General features: G+C 34.1%; 2 protein-coding genes across 2 annotated transcripts; one reads left to right on the top strand and one right to left on the bottom strand.

The window, feature by feature from the left end:
• Positions 1-449: 449 nt before the first annotated feature.
• On the bottom strand, positions 450-15,490 carry Adk2 (Adenosine kinase 2). Its single transcript, XM_068761499.1, has 6 exons — positions 15,311-15,490; positions 14,360-14,524; positions 12,851-12,994; positions 4,685-4,874; positions 4,097-4,267; positions 450-2,672 (listed from the first exon to the last, which is right to left on the bottom strand). The coding sequence occupies exons 1-6, from the start codon at positions 15,322-15,324 to the stop codon at positions 2,304-2,306; spliced, it is 1,053 nt and encodes a 350-aa protein (XP_068617600.1). The 5' UTR covers positions 15,325-15,490; the 3' UTR covers positions 450-2,303.
• A 1,745-nt stretch (positions 15,491-17,235) lies between these two features.
• LOC137919042 (heat shock protein 60A-like) lies at positions 17,236-19,320 on the top strand. Its single transcript, XM_068762004.1, has one exon. It carries the CDS (start codon positions 17,367-17,369, stop codon positions 19,083-19,085), a length of 1,719 nt encoding a protein of 572 aa, XP_068618105.1. The 5' UTR covers positions 17,236-17,366; the 3' UTR covers positions 19,086-19,320.
• Positions 19,321-19,843: the final 523 nt, after the last annotated feature.

Here is a 19,843-nt window from a genome sequence, read left to right as displayed (position 1 = left end):
TGCTCCGTCAAATTTTCAAATGCCATTTGTATAGCTAGATGAAAAAAATCTACAAAAATGTTGTACAAATAGAAATAAAAATATATATAAAATGAAAATATCATTTATTCACAACAAGTACAATCTACATAAGTACAAACATAGAAGAAACATATTTGACATTTTATAAACAAATTAATTGCTAGTAAATTGGGTGCCTAGTTGCATTTCAGGGTTTTAAGACATCATACAAAATTGAAATCATATGATATGAAAATTCCTGTAAAATACATAACATCTCTATTTTTAATTGCCTGGTTGTATTACTAGTAATCAAACTTAAGACTTTCTCATCATAGACCGGATACTCAGATGCGTATTAGCCTAAAGCCAGTGTTGCCTTATTTAAAAAAAAATCAAATAGTGTCACAGCAAACTATGCTCTGAGACTCCAGAAATAGTTCATTAATATATATGTATGTTATTCATTGAAGTCAGTTACATAAAAATAACTCTACGAAAATATGCATCTGATTATTCAACCTATATATTATTGCTTAATCTAAAGCCTAATTAACACAATTAACAACATATAAGTGACATACTAAAACAACTGAAAACCAGAGCAACTAACTGTTTCTCTATAAACATGTTGATCTTATATCTATTGCATTTCCGGAGGTAATTTAAGATTTAAGTTTGACAAAGTTTTAAATTTTCGTGTTACTAATCAACGAAACACACACAACCGTAATTAACATATAAAAATATTGCTTCATAATAAATATATTTATTCTTATTTTTTATCTATTCTATCAATGAAAGCCAGTATGTTTAAATTAGTACAATTAACATGTACAATTATTGTTTTTCAACTGCACATATAGTATATATTTTAGAAACCATATTAATTCAAGTTAAAATAAAAAATCATTAATTACATTTTATTTTTGTATATAAAGACATATTTAGAACCAAATAAGGGAAAATAAATGTAAAATATATATTTTTGATTATAAATATATACATATAAAATATCAAGCTCTTGGATTCCTTAAAGGATTTAGTATTCACACCCAAAGTCAGATCTGTCTTCAATACTTCGATTATTTATTCGATTTAAGCAAATTATATATTTCATATTACTTTTTATACTACCACTGTCCAGAGAAGCATCATTTCATAAAGTTCAGTTTATATTTAACCAAGGTCATGATCATTTCAGTTGTAAGATATCCACTATTGGGCATAGGCATCCAACAAGGTCATGTGCCCGCCTTGTAGATGGACGTTCTTCGCTGCTCTTACCAATCTGAGGTCTCCACTCCCAAAACAAGATCCCACGGGATGCCTCATATTAATATTATTGCCCTTATATATTTTTCTATATATATAATCTTTTCTATTTGAGAACATTAGTTAAAATTTAGAGAGTGATTAATTGGTGGGAGGTAGAACAATGAACCTACAATCGCAAGAGTTAAGGATTTGTTTACATGATAACAAAATGTCAGTCTACTTTTGTCGTCTGCACGGTGCGGACGCGTGCAATTGTTGCCGCTTATGTCTCTTTCATTTGAATGAGCCTTTATATTAATTTTGTCCGGATAAAACAGTATGGTCTACTATTAGCTGTTATAGTCATAGTTGAGAATTGTTTCCTGGATGATATAAAACGATTAATGAGTAAAGATGATCTCATGTGTAATACATACGCACAAAATAATATTGACTGTAATTTCTTACTACATAAAGTAATATTTAACGAGTATGGACCTGAATAGCTATTTACAGAAATATTTAAATAAATTTCTATGAAATATTGTCTCGATTCTATTATGTTGTTTCTAGACCATGATTAAATAACTATGGAATAATATTTCGTCACGCCGAAATTCTAAATTTAAAAAAATCGTTTACGTATTTTTAAAATGAATAACATTAAAAAAAAATTATGCAATGTTATTTTATTATCTTGTTCAATGTTGTACTCAGAATGATTCCTATTTCAAACTTTAACTATTTAAAAAAAATGATTTTATATATTACCCTTTCATTTGGATTTCCAAATGACTTTGATTTATGGGAAACAGACAAATATTTTTAACAATTTATTTCATTCACTATAACAGCTCTGAACTATAAATAATGTTATGGGTCCTTTATATATTATGTAAAGGGAGTTTAAAATATTCGGATCAAATGTACAGATAGTATATAATATTACAACTGAATGTTTATTTGCTATCAGTCTAGGTTTAAACTAAGCTAGAATTGATGATTATTCCTGATCATTATATCTACTAAAGACAAGTGTTCACCCTTCAGCATTCCTTGAATTCGCTTTCACCACTAAAAGTGCATCCTGAGTGTTGTATGACGTGAGTTGCGGCGTAAATGCCACACTTTACACACGTCTCATATGACTTCCCCTGGACTAATTGACCCAGGAAGCCACCAGCGAAAGCGTCGCCGGCTCCATTCGTGTCCACAATTTTTTCTGTGGATAGCTTCTGTACCGGGATCAGATTCAGGGATTCCCCTTCGGCTAGGATGACGGGCTCGCTGCCCTGGGTGATCACCACCACCCTCTGTCTCGCACTGTTCAGTTTTGGTAGTGAAGAGATATTACGGGCGATTTCTTCCGGATTTTGGCCAGGAAGATTGAAAGCCTTCGCAAATGCGTCCGCTTCCTGAAATTAAAAAAAGAATAATTTTAGTACTGTTTTCTATTTTTAAAAATTCCCACGCACGAGTAACTGGTATGATACGGTCACACAGGGCGAGTGACTAGAAACGAGTAATTTGCCTCTCGTTACTCGCCCTGTGTAAATGGATCTTAACCCTTTGCGTTCGGCAAATTTGTCTGACGGGAGTACCAATTAGTCGGTGTAAATTTAACTTTTCAGAGTTATTTCTCTCTTATAGATGTAATGCAAATATATGGTTATCAGAAAACACAGAATTAATTCAAACTGATTTGTTTAATAGTGTTTCTTCATCACCATCTTCACTATTCTCCGTGTCAATGACAGTTCTTAGTATACTTTGTCTCTTAGGACAAACTATCATCACTTTCACTGTTCATGTTTTCATTGTACATTGAATTTTCATTCATCATCTCTACTCGCATTATCTTCACAATCATACCTAAACTTTTTTTTTTAATTTGAAATAAATTTAAAATTAGAACACACATTCAGTGATAAATATAGTTCTTTTAATTTAAAATAACACGTGCGACATACATAGTGGCTAACTGAATCTTTCCTTTCTTCTTAGTGACATCTTGCCGCCAAACTGGCACCGACCACAATGGGTCAAAGCGCAATATAGCAGTTTCGATAGCATTCACTACAATTACAATGATTATGGCATTGTATGTAGTATAGGAGACGCTAGCTAAATTTCACATAGCATTTTATATGCAATCCAGAGTACATATCCTTTACTTACATAAACCAAAAAAATGAAGAGATATGTTGAAGTAATGCATCGACATTAATAAATATGTTACCAGAATTTTACAAGACGAATTTTCATTTACAACCACTGTGTGATGTGTATAAAAATTTTTCAATTAATAAAAAAGAAAATTTCTATTCAATATCTCGTTTATAATTATTGCTTTATACAGGATGATTGGTTATAGGTAAACACATTAAAGCAAGTGGTCACTCTGAAATATGTTACAGTTAGATGGAAAAGTCCATCTGTCAGCCATAAAGCCTTTTACATCTATTTCCAAACACTATTACTTTTTTATTGTAATGCGGCAGGCCAGTAACATCTGGCAGTAAAAAATCTACAGGGACAGATAGTAAATAATAATTAATTTTAATACATAGTAATTCTAATTTTGATCTTTATTTTTTTTTATTTTTGTCTTAACTAAATCTTATACCAATATATGACATATACATAGAATTTTAAAGAATGAAAAGAAAAGCAAGTATATCTAACTAGTTTTTTCTCACTAATTATTCATTTTGACGTCGTTGATCTTCGTGTGCCATAAATTAACACCAAAAGAACTGTAGGTTCACACCCTTGAAAACTATTTCACCTATAACCAATCATCCTGTATATTAGTTTGATAATATACAAAGGTACTCACGGTTTCGTTTCCAAACAACACGTCCACATAGGGTATCAGCTTCTCAAGCGGCTCCTTATAGAATTGCGACACGAACGGCGCGCTGAGGTTCATTATGAAGGTGTGACCGTTCTTGTGCGCGTGCTCCGCCAGCTGCATGATGGACTCCGGAGACACCGCCACAAAGAAGCCCTGGAACACATAAATCTGTTCAAGACAAACGTCTCATTTTCTTCATATCAGAAGATAGATGCAAACTACATTCATAGGCCTGCCCTAAAGTCCGCCACCATTACCAGCCTTGCCCTGCCCGTATGCTGTCACTTCTCGCGACCTTGACTATGTTATCAGCATCATATTGCCACGTGTAGTAAGCGGGGTCGTGATCGCAGTGTTGTATTATGGAACGCAGAGGACGCTGATGGCCATCCTCTGGAAAGCTACGAGCAGTGGCAATCCTATATAATTAATGCACAAAGCTTAAGAAAAGCTTCTTACTCTACTCTGACAAACACGCCTTCACCTGTTTCCAACGCTACTCATCAAAACTCATCTTCTGCTTCCAATAACGCTCCCTCCTCTCCTATTATACTGTTTTTTCTAACTCACCGAGGCGTAAATAAATCGAGCTGATTGTATAGCTGCCCGGCAGGCGTCGGTCGTAAGATGATCAGGTGTGAAGCGCTGTGCCGCTGCCAGGTTCGCGCACAGCGAGCGGTGCGTGCCCGTCACCAGCACAGCGCACGTTCCCGTCGGCACCTCCTCCGTCACCTGGTACAGCACGCGCACGCCCTCCGCCCTGCAGAAGGCAACCAATCACGTGTTAACGTAAAAAAAACACCAAGACGCTTGTTTTTTTTTTACTGGACTTGCACTGCTGCCCGAATAGCATTTGAAGATTCCGTGGATTAAAGGTGGCAGGGCGCAGAAGGCACTTAACCTATGACTTCCTTTAAGGTAGCGAAGCACGAGGGATTCTGGAGGATTCTCGGCTCAGACCGCCCATACGATTATTTGCTGACGCCACCATGGAGTAACTAAACTTAAGGGCTCCCACTAGGGGATCTCGGTCTAAGCTGTCACTCTTCAATAAGTTAGAGTTAAAATAAGTTATCGTCGGAATGCATTTCCTCTATTTAGAACTATTTTTTACTAAACCCTTTTGGTAAACGTAGAATTTACCACTTAAAGAGTGAGAGCCCGCGACGCCCAGACCTTCTTCTATATATGTGCCCTATACAGGTATAAGCAAACCCAGCCTATACAACCTGGGTCGCGGTGGCTTTGGCAGGTAACAGGTAGTAAAGGTGAGTAAAATTGTGATTTAAATTTGTGATAGTATAAACCTTAGTTTTCATATATTTTAACTTACAATCATATCATTGTTTCACATCATTGTTAAATTCGTCTTACATTTTGATCACAGTATTACAAAAACCTCAATGTATGTCACTAAAAAACAGTATGTGGACATAAACTAAATTAGACTCTATTTTTATTACATTACTGTAGCAAATCCTGTGTGCAAGTGTAGACTATGTTCCTAGTTATTACCAATTATGATTTCAAATGAACTGCGGACTTAACAATTGTGAAATGTCGATCAATTAATTAAATCGTTTAGAGCAGCTTCCGTGCGGTTCTATTTGAGAGAACGAAATATTTATACATGATGATTGGTTACGAATGTAAAATATTTAAAAACGTGAAGCTGTAAAAGAGCATTCAGTACATCCTGGCCATAAAATCAATGGTTTCAAAAATAACCTAACGTTGGGAAGGAAAGGTATCTTAGTGGCGACGAGACGGTAGAGGCGACGTGGGTAGATCGACATTAGTTGAACCGACAATATAGTGAATGTAGCGGGAAGTCCCTAGATGCGGGCAGCGCGAGACCCGCCATCGTGGTTGTCTTTATGGACAACCTATGCCATACAGTGAACGTCTATCGACTAATATGATGAATATTTAATTTAAAGGCATATTAAAATAATTATTGTTCACTATTTGTGACTGCAGTGCAAACTTTATATTCAAGTAGATACATGGTGATTTGAAATAGGTGTAAAGACACTAAAACTTTTTGCTGCCAAATGAGTTATAGATTCACTCATTTAAAGCCTTTACAATTATAATTATTACAATCATCCTGTATAAATTGATTACTTAGCCTTCATATTGTTAAAAATAAATAAGATGCGTGGTGTTTCAAAACTAAAAAAGACTCTGTTGTTTCAGGGACAGATGCGGGTGTCGATAGTGGTCTAAAGAAAGGCAGCAATGTACCTGTATTCGATTGTCATACTTGTCGTTATTGCCTTTAGTTTAACTACATTACAGTATCATTTGTATATTGTTAAAACGGTTAACAATATTGACTAAACACCTTTAATTACTGTTTTTATAGTTTAATTAATTAAAATCCAACTTAGGATGTTAAATCATTAATTGCTTTGTTTAAAATAACATTAAATATATATAGCAATAATTCAAAAATATTTCAATTGGGTTTAACACAATCCTTGGGTGTAAAACGAGCGGAATGGTTAATAAAAACGTGTTCTTACACAAAGTATCTCTGTAAGATATTGTGGCCTGAGATCATCCAGTTTCCGCTGGGGTTTAACACGGCACCCACGTATAGCGTGGGCCCATCCAAACAAATACAAAGAATCAGGCAGACTGATTTATTGATAATGATTAGATCTACCTATTTTTGTTTTTTTTTTTTTGAAATAAGAACTTGTTATTTTTTTGTTTTGTACCAAAATTATTTGCCAGTATTTACGAATTCACCGGGCTTTAGGTTGGAAAGTACCAGGACTTCCTAACGTTGTAATATATTAATGAAAAATAAATTGTTAAATTAGATATATAATTAAGACATTGTCCATTCTCTGTCTACCCTCAACTCATCCGTTTAACACTGCTGAGCCACGCGCGTGCATTTTGCTTGCGCACGCGCAACGATTCAACATCCTGTCTAGAACCTTTCCGCGACACACATGTGCCGATTGCTGCATTAGGCTCAGTCGTCACATTCATATAACTTGAGGAAGTGATTCTTTAACACGTTCTGTCCTGTGGCAATTTTTGAAGATATTCAAACCGCGTGGGCGTGTACGACCCAAATTTTAAAAATTAAAAAGTCGTTTAAGGCGTATGCTTTACACTTTTTCAATACTGCAAAGCTATAATTAAAGGGAAAGTTATAAATTTTAATATGCATTACGTACGCGCCATACGTGAGTGAAGTTATTTAAATTTGACCCTACAATTCATTTTTTAAGAATCCTTTGTTTTTTAATGAAAACTGTAAATGACATAAACGGGAAGAGTAAAGTGGATCATATACGTCCCACATGGCAAGGAATGAGTTAATTCTCGATTACTCTTTAATTCGTTAAAATTTTTAAAGTCTTTGTTAAAACCCCAATTACCCACAGTACGGTGTCAAGGACGTACTTCTTTGGACTCTACGGCTCCATATACCACTTGCTAATCATTGGACCACGTATTGCCGGAAGTACCACGCCGGAGCAGAAACAGACAGGCTATATTTCCAGCACTACCCTCAGTCGTCTTGCACTTGCAATTAAATATATTTATTGACTTGGCCTCTCATTTAGACGTCTACCGTCACAACATCAATTGGATAACAATGATTTTTTTGAAAGTGTACATTCCAAAAAAATTACACTATGCACAAAGATCACAAGAGTGAACCTAAACACAACGACATAGAGAGTATTGTAGAATGAACTGCCTACGTGGACATTGGACTAATTTCAAGGGTAAATCCATCTGTTATAAATACGCAGTCGTATTAGTTAAAAGATAATTACGTTTGATGTTACTCAAAGTTGTTCGTACATTACGGTCAATTACTTAACCCTTAAATGCATAATGATGTAAAACTGCAAAATACTACATAAACGTAAAATGAGTACTAAACTTAAAAGTAAATGCACAGTGTTGTATATTGACAACTTAAAGTTTTTAAAAAAATGAGTATTAAAAATATTATATATTTTTTTTCTATTTTCCCTGCATTTTAGTGTACTTATTTGCAAGGTAAATATTTTTTTTTAGTATAAATATAAGCCATGCATTTAAGGGTTAAATCGTATTAATTTAACCAGAAAAGTTTTATCTTATTTGAACTTCGATTTCGATCAAAAAGAAAAGTGATTTTATTCATAAAATGTAAATTCTTTATTCATTCTTCCAAATTAATTTCATTCCCTTCAAAGTAATCTCTGTCAAATTAAACACACTTTTGCCAAAGCTTTTTCCTGTCCACGAAATAGTCGGGAGTCTTTTTCCAGTATAGCATTCACGATCTTCTTCGATTCTACTTTTATCTCCTCAATCGTGTCAAAACGGCGTGCCCATGTTGGCCTTTTGAGTTTGCTAATTAGCCAGAAGGAACACGAAGCCAAATCAGGCGAACATTGTGGTTGCAGAGCAATATCAATCCAGTTTTTGGCTAAAAAGTCGCGAAAACTAATGCAATATGACATCGACCTATCCAGACTTGACGCGTTTAAGACACAAAATACTCTTAAAATGGTTTGGTCTCAGTCAAATGATATTCTTTTAGACAAACAAACGCTTGGCAAATGTTATAGACAGTCATACCAACCTAAAAAAATATCTTCCTTTGTAATGTATGTTATATATATATATATATATATATATATATATATATATATATATATATATATATATATATATATATATATATATATATATATGTTATATATATATGTCAACGTGACTGGGATGTAAAATAGATTGATTGTTAAAAGTCACGTCGCAAAATTGACATCACATAAAGATATAATAATTACGTATATAATTAACACTGAGTAAAATAATAAAAATGATGTTAGAAAACATGTACTAATTACGCAAGTGTGAGTGTGTATATATAAGCGCTCTAACATGGTTATGTGTGAGTGTATACGTAGTAAAATTTTATCTTGTGTCTTGTATGACAATGATGTAAGATGCAAAAAGGAGATACAACAAGAAATAGTACAATAAAGTCGGCATGCGAAGCGTAGAGGTGACAACGCTGATAACATTCCCTTATCAGTTTTCGCGCGAAGAGGCCATCGCTTCATTTGACATCTGTCACAATGGCGTAACGAAGAATGACATTACGCGATATATACCATTATACATACATATTTTTGGGTTTCAATTCAGAAACTAAATAAAAATTTTATGAGTATAAAAAATAATTTTTACAACACCAATAATATTTCAATTTGTTGAACAAGGATAGCATGAAATTCTAATGTATTGATTTTCAGCCCATAGACGTCCACTGCAAATTAAAGGCGTAATCCAAAGATATCTGCGGTGGAATGATATACCCTAATCGCATCGCTAGGCGGGCGTGTTGGCGATTCCATACGTATTATAGTACGCAATGTCGCTGATGCCTGTCCTCTGGAAACTTCTTTGTGAACAGTTATAATCTTAGATAATAAATGCACAAAGTGTGAACTATATAAGATTGTATCCCCGGAACATTATATCCGGAGATACGGATCCGATACGTGGTCACTTACGACGTGCCTCAAGGTCACTCATAGAACAATGGAGGGAGCTATGCATAGTTTCGCTGCGAGATTGAATCAGACACGAGATCCGTAGAAGAAACAAGATAGATCACCGAAGGAGGTCGAAGAATTGCCCGTCTGAAGTAGCAATGCGGGGCTCATCTTACAACCTATGGCCGTTGGAGCTGAAAGGTTCTGTAATGGCGACCACGAGCCGGTAGACGCGGCTTGGGTAGGGGGGTCGACCTACTAGGTGGACCGAGGAGATAGCCAAGGTCGCTAGAAGATTCGCCGGTCATCGTGACGATCTTTCGAGAAGCCTATTATTTGTGAGCGTCCATCGGCTGAAAAGAAAGAAGTACGTATCCCTGGAATGAAAACCGAAAACCGCGATCTACGGTCTTAAGTATCTGTAATAGAATCTGTCAGACATAACTATAATGTATAAAATAGATAACAAAACACTTAATGTTTTTTTTTTAACAGAAAAAAATAATGTTAAAAACAAAATTCCTTAAGCAATTTTAAATTTATCCACGAAAAACTTTAAACGACAATAAAGGCAAAATCGATTATTGCGATTGCTAGTTACAAATGAACTATATATAGCAGAATAAATAGTAAAATTGACGTCTAAATAGCAACTATCCAGCTTCTTGACAGATCCTTCACGATTAAATCTACATTTCAAACCTGACAGCAGTCTATGTATAATGTTACATATTTAAATTTACTTTATATCAATGTCTTGACTTACAAGTGACTAGCAATGCATATGTTTACAATTCTAGACGATTCTAGAAAGTTGTCAGTCGTTTAACCTCTCTTCCAGCGTTATCTCTGTCACATGAAATACAACGACTGACAAAACGTCACATAGGTAGTGTGGGACAGAGATAGTGCTCTACGAAGCCGAAATTAGCCGATTGTCTCTTTCCAAAGGTCGATTTGTAATATTTATCGCCGGGTACTGTACATACACACACACACATATTACAAACCGTAAACCGGATACTATTTGCATTAGTGCATAATAAATAATCACTTGAAGTAATTTCAGCGTCGCAAACCGGTGGAGGTGTATTTATATAATAAATACATATAACGTGACTAATAACAAAAGGCATTAAAGATGCTAGCACATGAGTATGTACAACATTATCCAACCTTTTATATGCCATTCCCCTCCTTAGCCTTCTAAAATTGTCACGCCCCCCTATACATGTATTATATATTACATATATATTTTATTTATCTTTACAATAATATACAACAAAGTACAATGGGCGGTCTTATCACACTAGGCAATCTCTTACAAACATAGTATGGAAAAGGTAGAAGTACTAATAATGGATAGTTGACGTGTACAAAACACACGTATTTACACACAAACGTACATAAACATACATACATATGTTTATAACATATGTTTTTTAATAAATTAGGTCTAATAATTTAAATTAATAATAAATAAAAAGAACAAACTGATTTCGTTAGCACTTGCCTCGGAAAGTATAAAGAAACGGAATAAAAAAAAAGAAATTAATTAACAAATAGATAATCATTGCTCTAGTAAATAGTTCTTAACCATTTTCTTCAAAATATAAAGTGGTTTAGCACGTCTTATATTCAGCGGTAAATAATTCCACAATCGAACGGCCTGTGTGGTGAAGGATTTGGCCATAAAGGAGGAAGAATGCGCCGGCATTTTTAATTCCAGATTTTAAATTAAAGCGAAAAGGTTAAACTCGTGTCGAGTCCACTTTTGAATTGCTACCCCTAACAATCAAAATTCCCCCCTGTGGGGCGTGGAGAAACACTGGTGTAGACTATAGATCAAGAAATATTCTGGTCTACACACCCGTACATATATACATGAGAGTGAATAAAATTATCTTCCTTTAGTTTTAATTACAACTGTAATAAGATAAATTGTCATAAATTTCCTCGACCGGAACCAGGGTGGACCAATGTTAATTAAAAAAAAAATTAGTGAAGTTCTTAAAAAAAAAAAACAAAAGGTGCACAAAACTTTAGTTGTCAACCAGTATGGATCGACCACAAACCCGCCAGAGTTTGTTTTGATAAACCTCTGCTCGGCGGATTAATACATTATTTATTTCACCTAATCGGGATGCCTCTAAGTGGAGTAAGTAAGCAGTTGTCCAATATGGAAAGCTTTAAAGAATTTAACTGTCAAAATTCCCGCCATAATATCATTACGGCTAACTTCGTTCATAATGTAACTTGTATTTACAAAAAACATATCTACTCGTTATAAATACCAAAACGTCGAACCTCGCCGATTTTTATTTTAAATCAGTGTTTCACACGCTCCACAGAGGGGCAATTCGAAAATTGACTCGACGCGCTTTTAACCATTTCACTTTAATATAAAGCCCACTTAAGGGTCATTGCACAAAAAAAAGTTTGCTGTTATTAACCTAAATCTTACCCTTCCGATGTGCCAAATCATATTACGCATAATGTAATTTACTTAACTGTTCCATAATAAAACATATATAAATGCATTAAACGTATCATCATACTAAAAGGTACTTTCATAAATTAAATATACTCTAGTGTGTAAACACCTTAAGTCTCAATGAAAGGTTTACATGAGTTATCAATTTAGATAAAATATTACAAGCAATACTTCGATATCTATATCTATATCGGCTGATTTTTACGATATGTCACGCGCCTATGGACTATTGTCCGATTTATTTTAGATATTCCCACAGTTGGGACAGAACTATCTTATCTGATAGAAGGTATGGACTAAACCAGTATGCATGACTTGTGTGAATAGGTCATTGTCGTCATTTCAGCCCGTAAACGCCTATTGCAAAGCATAAGCCTCTCCCAAAGGCATTTATGGGGGGACATACCATAATCGCCACATTTATTAGGCGTTTTGGCGATCGAGGAGAGTGGTATTATGGTATGGCGAGGTCGCTGCTGCCCATTCTCTTCTCCTACTATTCCCTGTTTGTGAGCAGTGGCATTCCTATATTAATGCATAATTTGTGAATTATATAAGTTAGTATCTCAGATACAGAACCAGTGACCCATGATTGTACCACTACTCAATGTATCTATTAGTAAAAATACATACAAAACATATGTATAACTTAAAATAAACTGAACACTGTCATGTAACATATTTACAATAGTTTAAAATAAATAAGAAAATACTCACTCGGCTCTTTCTTTCAATATTTGGGCATATTTATCATTTCCAACACAACCCAAGTATGTGCATACATTGGGAGTTTTTAGAATCCACTGCGCCACACGAAGAGAGTTCTGCACACTGCCACCTGCTATGAACTCCGCATTGTAGCTGAAATATCATACATTTATTAATATGTTATGTAATGTCAGCTTATAGAGTTCTTTACAAGAAAATACTAGTCTATAATCATTAAATTAAATAATAAAAAATATGGAAATAAATTTAAAAAACTTGCAAATTGTAGGATGCATTCTAGAATTCCAAAGCAGTTCTATGACCAGAAAAAATTATGATCGCCCACTAAAAATATTTGTAAACTTAATGCAGTTGTCTCTTACCAAAGAACTATACTTTTATTATGTGTCTGAAGAAAATCCAGTAATTTTTAAAGGTCATTTGAAATTATCATATTGGCAACTTGGTAGCACATACATCATAGAATACTAACATCAGGTGTAGAGAACTGTTTTATTGATGACTATATTGCAAGTATTAAAAAATCAAAATCAAAACATTCCTTATTTAAAAAGCACTTTTAAATAGTTAATCAATATAAAATGTCCATGTTTTTGTCCCTACAGGAAGCTACTGCCGGCTCGGAAGGCAGTTCTGCTAAAAGCCAGTGAGAAACTCTACAGTTTCTTTTTACAAATATAGCTCTATAAAGAGTGTGCAACAATAATTAGCTTTCAAAATGAACATTAACAATATTAACTACACACATTAACATCAGTATAGTATTCTTGGATATAATAACATATATTTTCCAATAATATTTTTTAATATTAGTTTGAAATTTCTCCAGTGGATCTAAAATTTATTGTGGTTGTGTGTATATATAGTTATTTAACATTTAAGTACATTATAATGGTAAATATATATTAGATTAGCTTCATAACAAGTTTATCTGAGAGATATATAGATACACAGAGAATAGAATGATGCAATATTTTTCTATCATCAAAACCTGTCTATACATAAGTATTAATAATTCAAATAATTGCTACAATTGTTTTAACAACTGTTCACAGCTTGATATAACAATGTTATCATTATATAATTTTTATATGGTTTTATAACTCATATTGTATTTCAATGTATGAAATTGATCATTGTATAAAATTTACAATGTACCATATAAAATTGTTTTAAGCATTCATAACTTTAAAATACCGATTGCTATACAGGATGATTAGTTATAGATCTTTTATCACCTAAAGAGCTTTAAAACTTTTGCGCCCATTTTTAATCACCATATGACTGAAATTTATTTTTTCTATTGGAATGTGACAGGCCAATAACATTTGTCACAGATTATAAACACTAATAAATATAATTACATTCATTATTATATCTGGAACCATTAGTTTTTGTGATATGAACTATTATTTATTTTATACCTATTACCAATCAGCCTGTATAATTAAATTATGATTTAAGCAATTATTTTAATATAAATTCCCATGATCTTACTTATCTATCAACTCATTATACAGCGGCATATGCTTGGGCTCCGCCATAATTGCATCATCAGGTTGCATATCATACTTCTTCAATAGTTTTTCATCTACAATTGCGGAGATGTCCAATAATGGGTTCCCAATGCCAATGAGCAGCCCCTTTAAGTCACAATAGCAGCTAAAAAATAAATTAAAATTATAGAGACAAAACTATTTTTAACTAAAATCCAGACATGTTAATGGATCTAATAAGAAATATAAATGTATATGATCAATTTACAGATAAAATGAACAACCTTTTTTTGGTCTTAAAAAGATAATGGTGGCATTTATAGCTTGACTGGGTTTTAGGCTGAATAATGAAGAAATGCATAACTCAAACATCATTACAATAAATAGCTACTGTTATTTATTTCACAAAGCTTTTAAAAGCTATAACCACATAGCTAAATATATCACAGTTACGTGCTAATTGATGGGAAATAAAAAAAGTTATGGTTGGTGAAAAAAAAATAAAAAAATTATGAGATAAGAAATGAGTTTACAGTTTTTTAATTACTGTGGTAAGTATAAACAGTGTTTCAATATTTTATTCGGTAAACTTGAAATAGATAAGTGTTCCAGTTTACCACTTGATAACAAAAACGTCTTAGAATTAATCTAAATTCATTTGAAACCAGTTTAAAATTATTCAAAATGATATATTATTAAAAGTTTATATTTACGAAATGAGCGTGCATAATTATTACCTCGCGTGAAGGAGCATGGTTAAGCTTATTACCTATTAGTATATAATCATTTTAAATATTTATCGACTTTATATGAGTTATAATCAATAATAAGAGATTTACTAATGTAAAATCTAAATATAATATTAATGAGAAAATTTTCGAAAAGCCTAACATTGAATCAGCATCTTAAATTTAAAATTAGGATGTTTTAATAAAGAAAAAATCACGCTCACCTAGATTTATCCATTATGTAATTTAGTTTTTCTAAATAATTAAGGATTGATTTAATATTTAAATCGTTTTATAATAATAGAGCACGGTTTATAATTCACAAATAAAAGATATAATCGCACACTGATCGACAAATCACCGCATGGTAGCACACAACAAGAAAGCATGCAACTACTACTCAAACTACCGGAAGAATGTAGGAAGAATACTTTGATATTTTTTATACTCTCAAGCTGTCACTGTCATTCACTAATGTCATAGATATGCCATGTCATAGACAGCTAAACTTTTTAATAAATTATTTTTAATTATTAAGTTGCTGCGAATTTAACATAAGAGTAAATTTAAATTACTATTTTCTTTTATTCCAAGTTTATTACAATAAAATAATAAAGTACAATAAATAACTGCATTTCCTACATTTAAGTCCATCGTTTAAAAAGTTGTGTAAATAAATATTCATCATAGCCATAAGTAGTAACATAATTTAGCCTATGGAACATATAATCCTATGGCACAAGGATACTGTGATTAAGTAAAACATGTAGATCTTATAATTAAACAAACAGAAAAATCTTAAACATCCTAGAATTCGTATTGAAGCCCTATGATACTACTATACGTACGTGTACGTACAGATTTTGTACAATATTTTGCATTCCTGAAAGGCATTAGTATTCCAATAGCAAAAATATTCAAAATTGTCCACAAAACATACGTCTAAGAAATCATTCATCATCAGCTCGGTCATTCAGAGAAACAAGCTTAGGCGTGAAAAATTTCATTCTCATCATCGATATGGTTTACTAAGGTTTTGAATTACATCCAATTCTGTTAAGTCTATTAGCAGTGCACATGCTCTCTAATAAGAGCCAAGATTAGGCAGTATGGCCTTTTATGTACGCAGTTAATGTGATATTCTGTACAAGCAAGAGTCGATAAAATTTTGCCACAAAAGCAAGAAGAATAAAAATTGCAATCACAGAAAATTGGACTGGTCTTCAGTATCAAAAACAAACCCTGTATATGGAGTGTAACCCCGCTCTGATCTGTTGATGAACTAGCGATCTAACTTATATCGATCATAAGACTTGTTCTGATATATTGAAACCAGTCTTGGTCGAGACATGAAAACTTTTGGAGTATGTTACTCAAATAAATGAAGTAAAGATTCTGAGATGGAAGAGCGTTGTAGTTTGCGCATGTACGATGTAGCTGACTATCCAGGGATATCGGCTACAACAGTAGACACATTGAACTTCGAAGTGCACGGTAAACGTCGCAAAAATACACCGAAACTGTGGTAGATGAGTGTCGTAAAGAACGACATCAAATGCGGCAGCCTGTCAGGCGAAGACGGAATACGGTGAAATGGATGAATAGGGCTAGCAAGGAAGACACCATTATCAGATATATTGTATGCTTATAAGACGCGATTTTTCTTATTCATCAATAACTGTAGGATTACCATGTTTGATCCAAGTTTGACATGGTCATTTTATATTTTACAATACAATTTACGTTTAAACAAAAATATTTTTAAACAGCTATAACGAAAAATTTTAATTATTAGCAATAATTAAAAGTAAAACCTATGAGTAGAATTAAGCAATAAGATTGTACCAGATTAAAAAAACCAATAAGAAAAAAAAATCGTTTAATAATTTCAGTCGTTATTTTTAGACTAATAAAATAAAATATTTATATTTCTTGAATGTTGCTTAATGTTATCCCAAAACACAAATATTTTATGAAGCCAATAATCTGAAAAACCTATATAATCTGAATCTTAAAAATCATCTAATTATCTAATAAAGATATTTTCAATTTTTTAAATATTCTTATAAGCTATATAGCTGTGTTAACAACGTTAAACATCTTAAGCTATTTCTTACGTATTTCGTTATTATATAATCTATACAGAGGTTTTATTATAACCTATAACCGGCACGGAATAGAAGATCACATTGCGAGCGCGATCTCTTTGGAGAATATTCGAGAAATAAAAAACTCGGATTTTTCTGTGTTCCTTTCAATCATTCCAAATAATTTTTAAAAATGCTTCGCTTGCCTCGTGTAGCTCGCCAGACCATCGCATTACACAAAAGCCATCAAATCTCAAGATTCTACGCGAAAGATGTGAGATTCGGAGCTGATGTAAGAGCGCTCATGCTTCAAGGAGTCGACATCCTGGCTGATGCTGTCGCTGTAACTATGGGCCCGAAAGGTAGGAACGTTATTTTAGAACAATCCTGGGGGGCACCAAAAATCACCAAAGACGGCGTAACAGTTGCCAAGGGCGTAGAACTTAAAGATAAGTTCCAGAACATTGGAGCTAAGTTAGTGCAAAACGTTGCTAATAATACGAATGAAGAGGCTGGCGACGGGACCACGACGGCGACTGTGCTTGCGAGAGCAATTGCCAAGGAAGGTTTTGAGAAAATCTCAAAGGGCGCAAATCCGATAGAGATAAGACGGGGAGTAATGATGGCGGTAGATGCTGTCAAAGACAAGTTGAAGAGCATGTCGAAGCCCGTAACGACGCCGGAAGAGATCGCGCAGGTGGCTACCATCTCCGCCAACGGCGACACAGCGATCGGCAAACTGATCGCAGACGCCATGAACAAGGTAGGCCGCGACGGCGTCATCACGGTGAAGGACGGTAAGACACTGAACGATGAGCTAGAAATCATCGAAGGTATGAAATTCGATAGAGGTTATATTTCACCATATTTCATCAACTCATCGAAAGGTGCCAAAGTAGAATTTCAAGATGCCCTCGTTTTATTCTCTGAAAAAAAAATTAGCAATGTACAAACTATAATCCCCGCTTTGGAACTTGCCAATCAACAGAGGAAGCCACTTATTATTGTCGCAGAGGACGTCGATGGGGAAGCTCTGTCAACCTTAGTAGTTAATAGGTTGAAGATCGGACTGCAAGTGGCCGCTGTCAAAGCACCTGGATTTGGTGACAACCGTAAAGCCACCCTCAGCGATATGGCTATCGCCACTGGTGGAGTTGTTTTTGGCGACGAAGCAAATCTCATTAAATTGGAGGACTTGCAGCCATCAGATTTAGGTCAAGTTGGAGAAGTCATCATCACTAAGGATGACACACTACTGTTGAAAGGTAAGGGTAAGAAAGATGATATTGAAAGAAGAGCCGAACAAATCCGTGATCAAATTCAGGAAACCACCTCGGAATATGAGAAGGAGAAGCTTCAGGAGCGTCTTGCCAGATTAGCTTCCGGTGTTGCAGTATTAAGAGTTGGTGGATCCAGTGAGGTTGAGGTAAATGAGAAGAAAGACCGTGTCAATGATGCCCTCAATGCCACCCGTGCTGCAGTTGAAGAAGGTATTGTACCCGGTGGTGGCTCTGCTCTTCTCAGATGCATTCCCACTCTTGGTGACCTTAAAACTGCTAACAGTGACCAAGCAACTGGAGTAGAAATCATCAAAAAGGCTCTAAGAATGCCATGCATGACTATTGCCAGAAATGCTGGTATTGATGGATCTGTAGTGGTCGCTAAAGTTGAGGACTTGGGTCCTGAATTTGGCTATGATGCTCTTAACAATGAATATGTGAACATGATTGAAAAGGGCATCATTGACCCCACCAAAGTAGTAAGGACAGCTCTTACAGATGCCAGCGGTGTAGCATCTCTGCTCACAACTGCTGAGGCGGTCATCTGTGATATTCCACAGGAGAAGGAGCCTAATCCAATGGCTGGTATGGGAGGCATGGGTGGAATGGGCGGTATGGGAGGTATGATGTAATACCCCCACAGCGGCCAGAGTGCATTTACATAGTGTAAAAAAACAATTTAGTTACTCCACCTGTTAGGGTGTCACAATGGAATGGTGAATGATTTATACAAATGTGCAGTGAATGAGTATATTTTCTGTTATTAAGTCTGATTGCATTAGACATGTAGCGAGACAGCTGTCTTAGATTTATTTAGTTATAATGTTCGCTTGATTTAAAGAATGGTGTTATTTTTAATAAAATGATGTTTTCAATTGTTTTTGTTTCATTCTCCCTTCTTTTTTTAAATAAATAATTAAAATTGTTTTACAGTTTTAATGTTTTAAAATTACCTAGTCCAGGTTAGTCCAGATACTGGATCTAGCTGCAAAGCCATAACCAAATAATCCTATAAACTACCATGTAATTTAAATATTTCTGCAGCAATGTTATGGTAGTGGGGTATTAGTTTATTTTATTTATTAAATATAATAGAACCAAATTCGCCAAGCTCTAAAGAAAAAAGTATAAGGCGTTCCAATAATTGGTCGGATAATTGTCAGCCATCTTTAGACCTATATAATCTGTAATGTAATAAAATCTTATATTTCCTTTGCATTCAACAAATTAGGTAAAAGAGAAACGACAATATATATTCTGTGAGACAAAGTCCATTGTGTGGAAAACTGTTACGTAACCTTGAACCAAGTTCTCAGTTAAAATACAATACGCATTACAAAATTTATCTCTGCATAATAAATTTTCAGTTTCGCGTATAAATTACGGAAGT

Source organism: Battus philenor, unplaced genomic scaffold (genome assembly GCF_028537555.1).
Source record: "Battus philenor isolate CCGP_79_NKW_IND1 unplaced genomic scaffold, ilBatPhil1.0.hap1 SCAF_15, whole genome shotgun sequence".
Classification (NCBI taxonomy): Eukaryota; Metazoa; Arthropoda; class Insecta; order Lepidoptera; family Papilionidae; genus Battus; species Battus philenor.
The sequence above is the reverse complement of the archived record's forward strand: the minus strand, read 5'-3'. Positions and strand labels throughout refer to the sequence as shown.

Bases quoted from the DNA above. Each gene is read 5' to 3' on its own strand.
- Adk2 (XM_068761499.1), bottom strand. The intron at 4,875-12,850 runs GTGAGTATTTTC...TGCCTTCTGCAG, and splicing joins ATATTGAAAGAAAGAGCCGA to GGCGGAGGGCGTGCGCGTGC. The intron at 4,268-4,684 runs GTGAGTTAGAAA...TATGTGTTCCAG, and splicing joins CTCGATTTATTTACGCCTCG to GGCTTCTTTGTGGCGGTGTC.
- LOC137919042 (XM_068762004.1), top strand. From the start codon at position 17,367: ATGCTTCGCTTGCCTCGTGTAGCTCGCCAGACCATCGCATTACACAAA.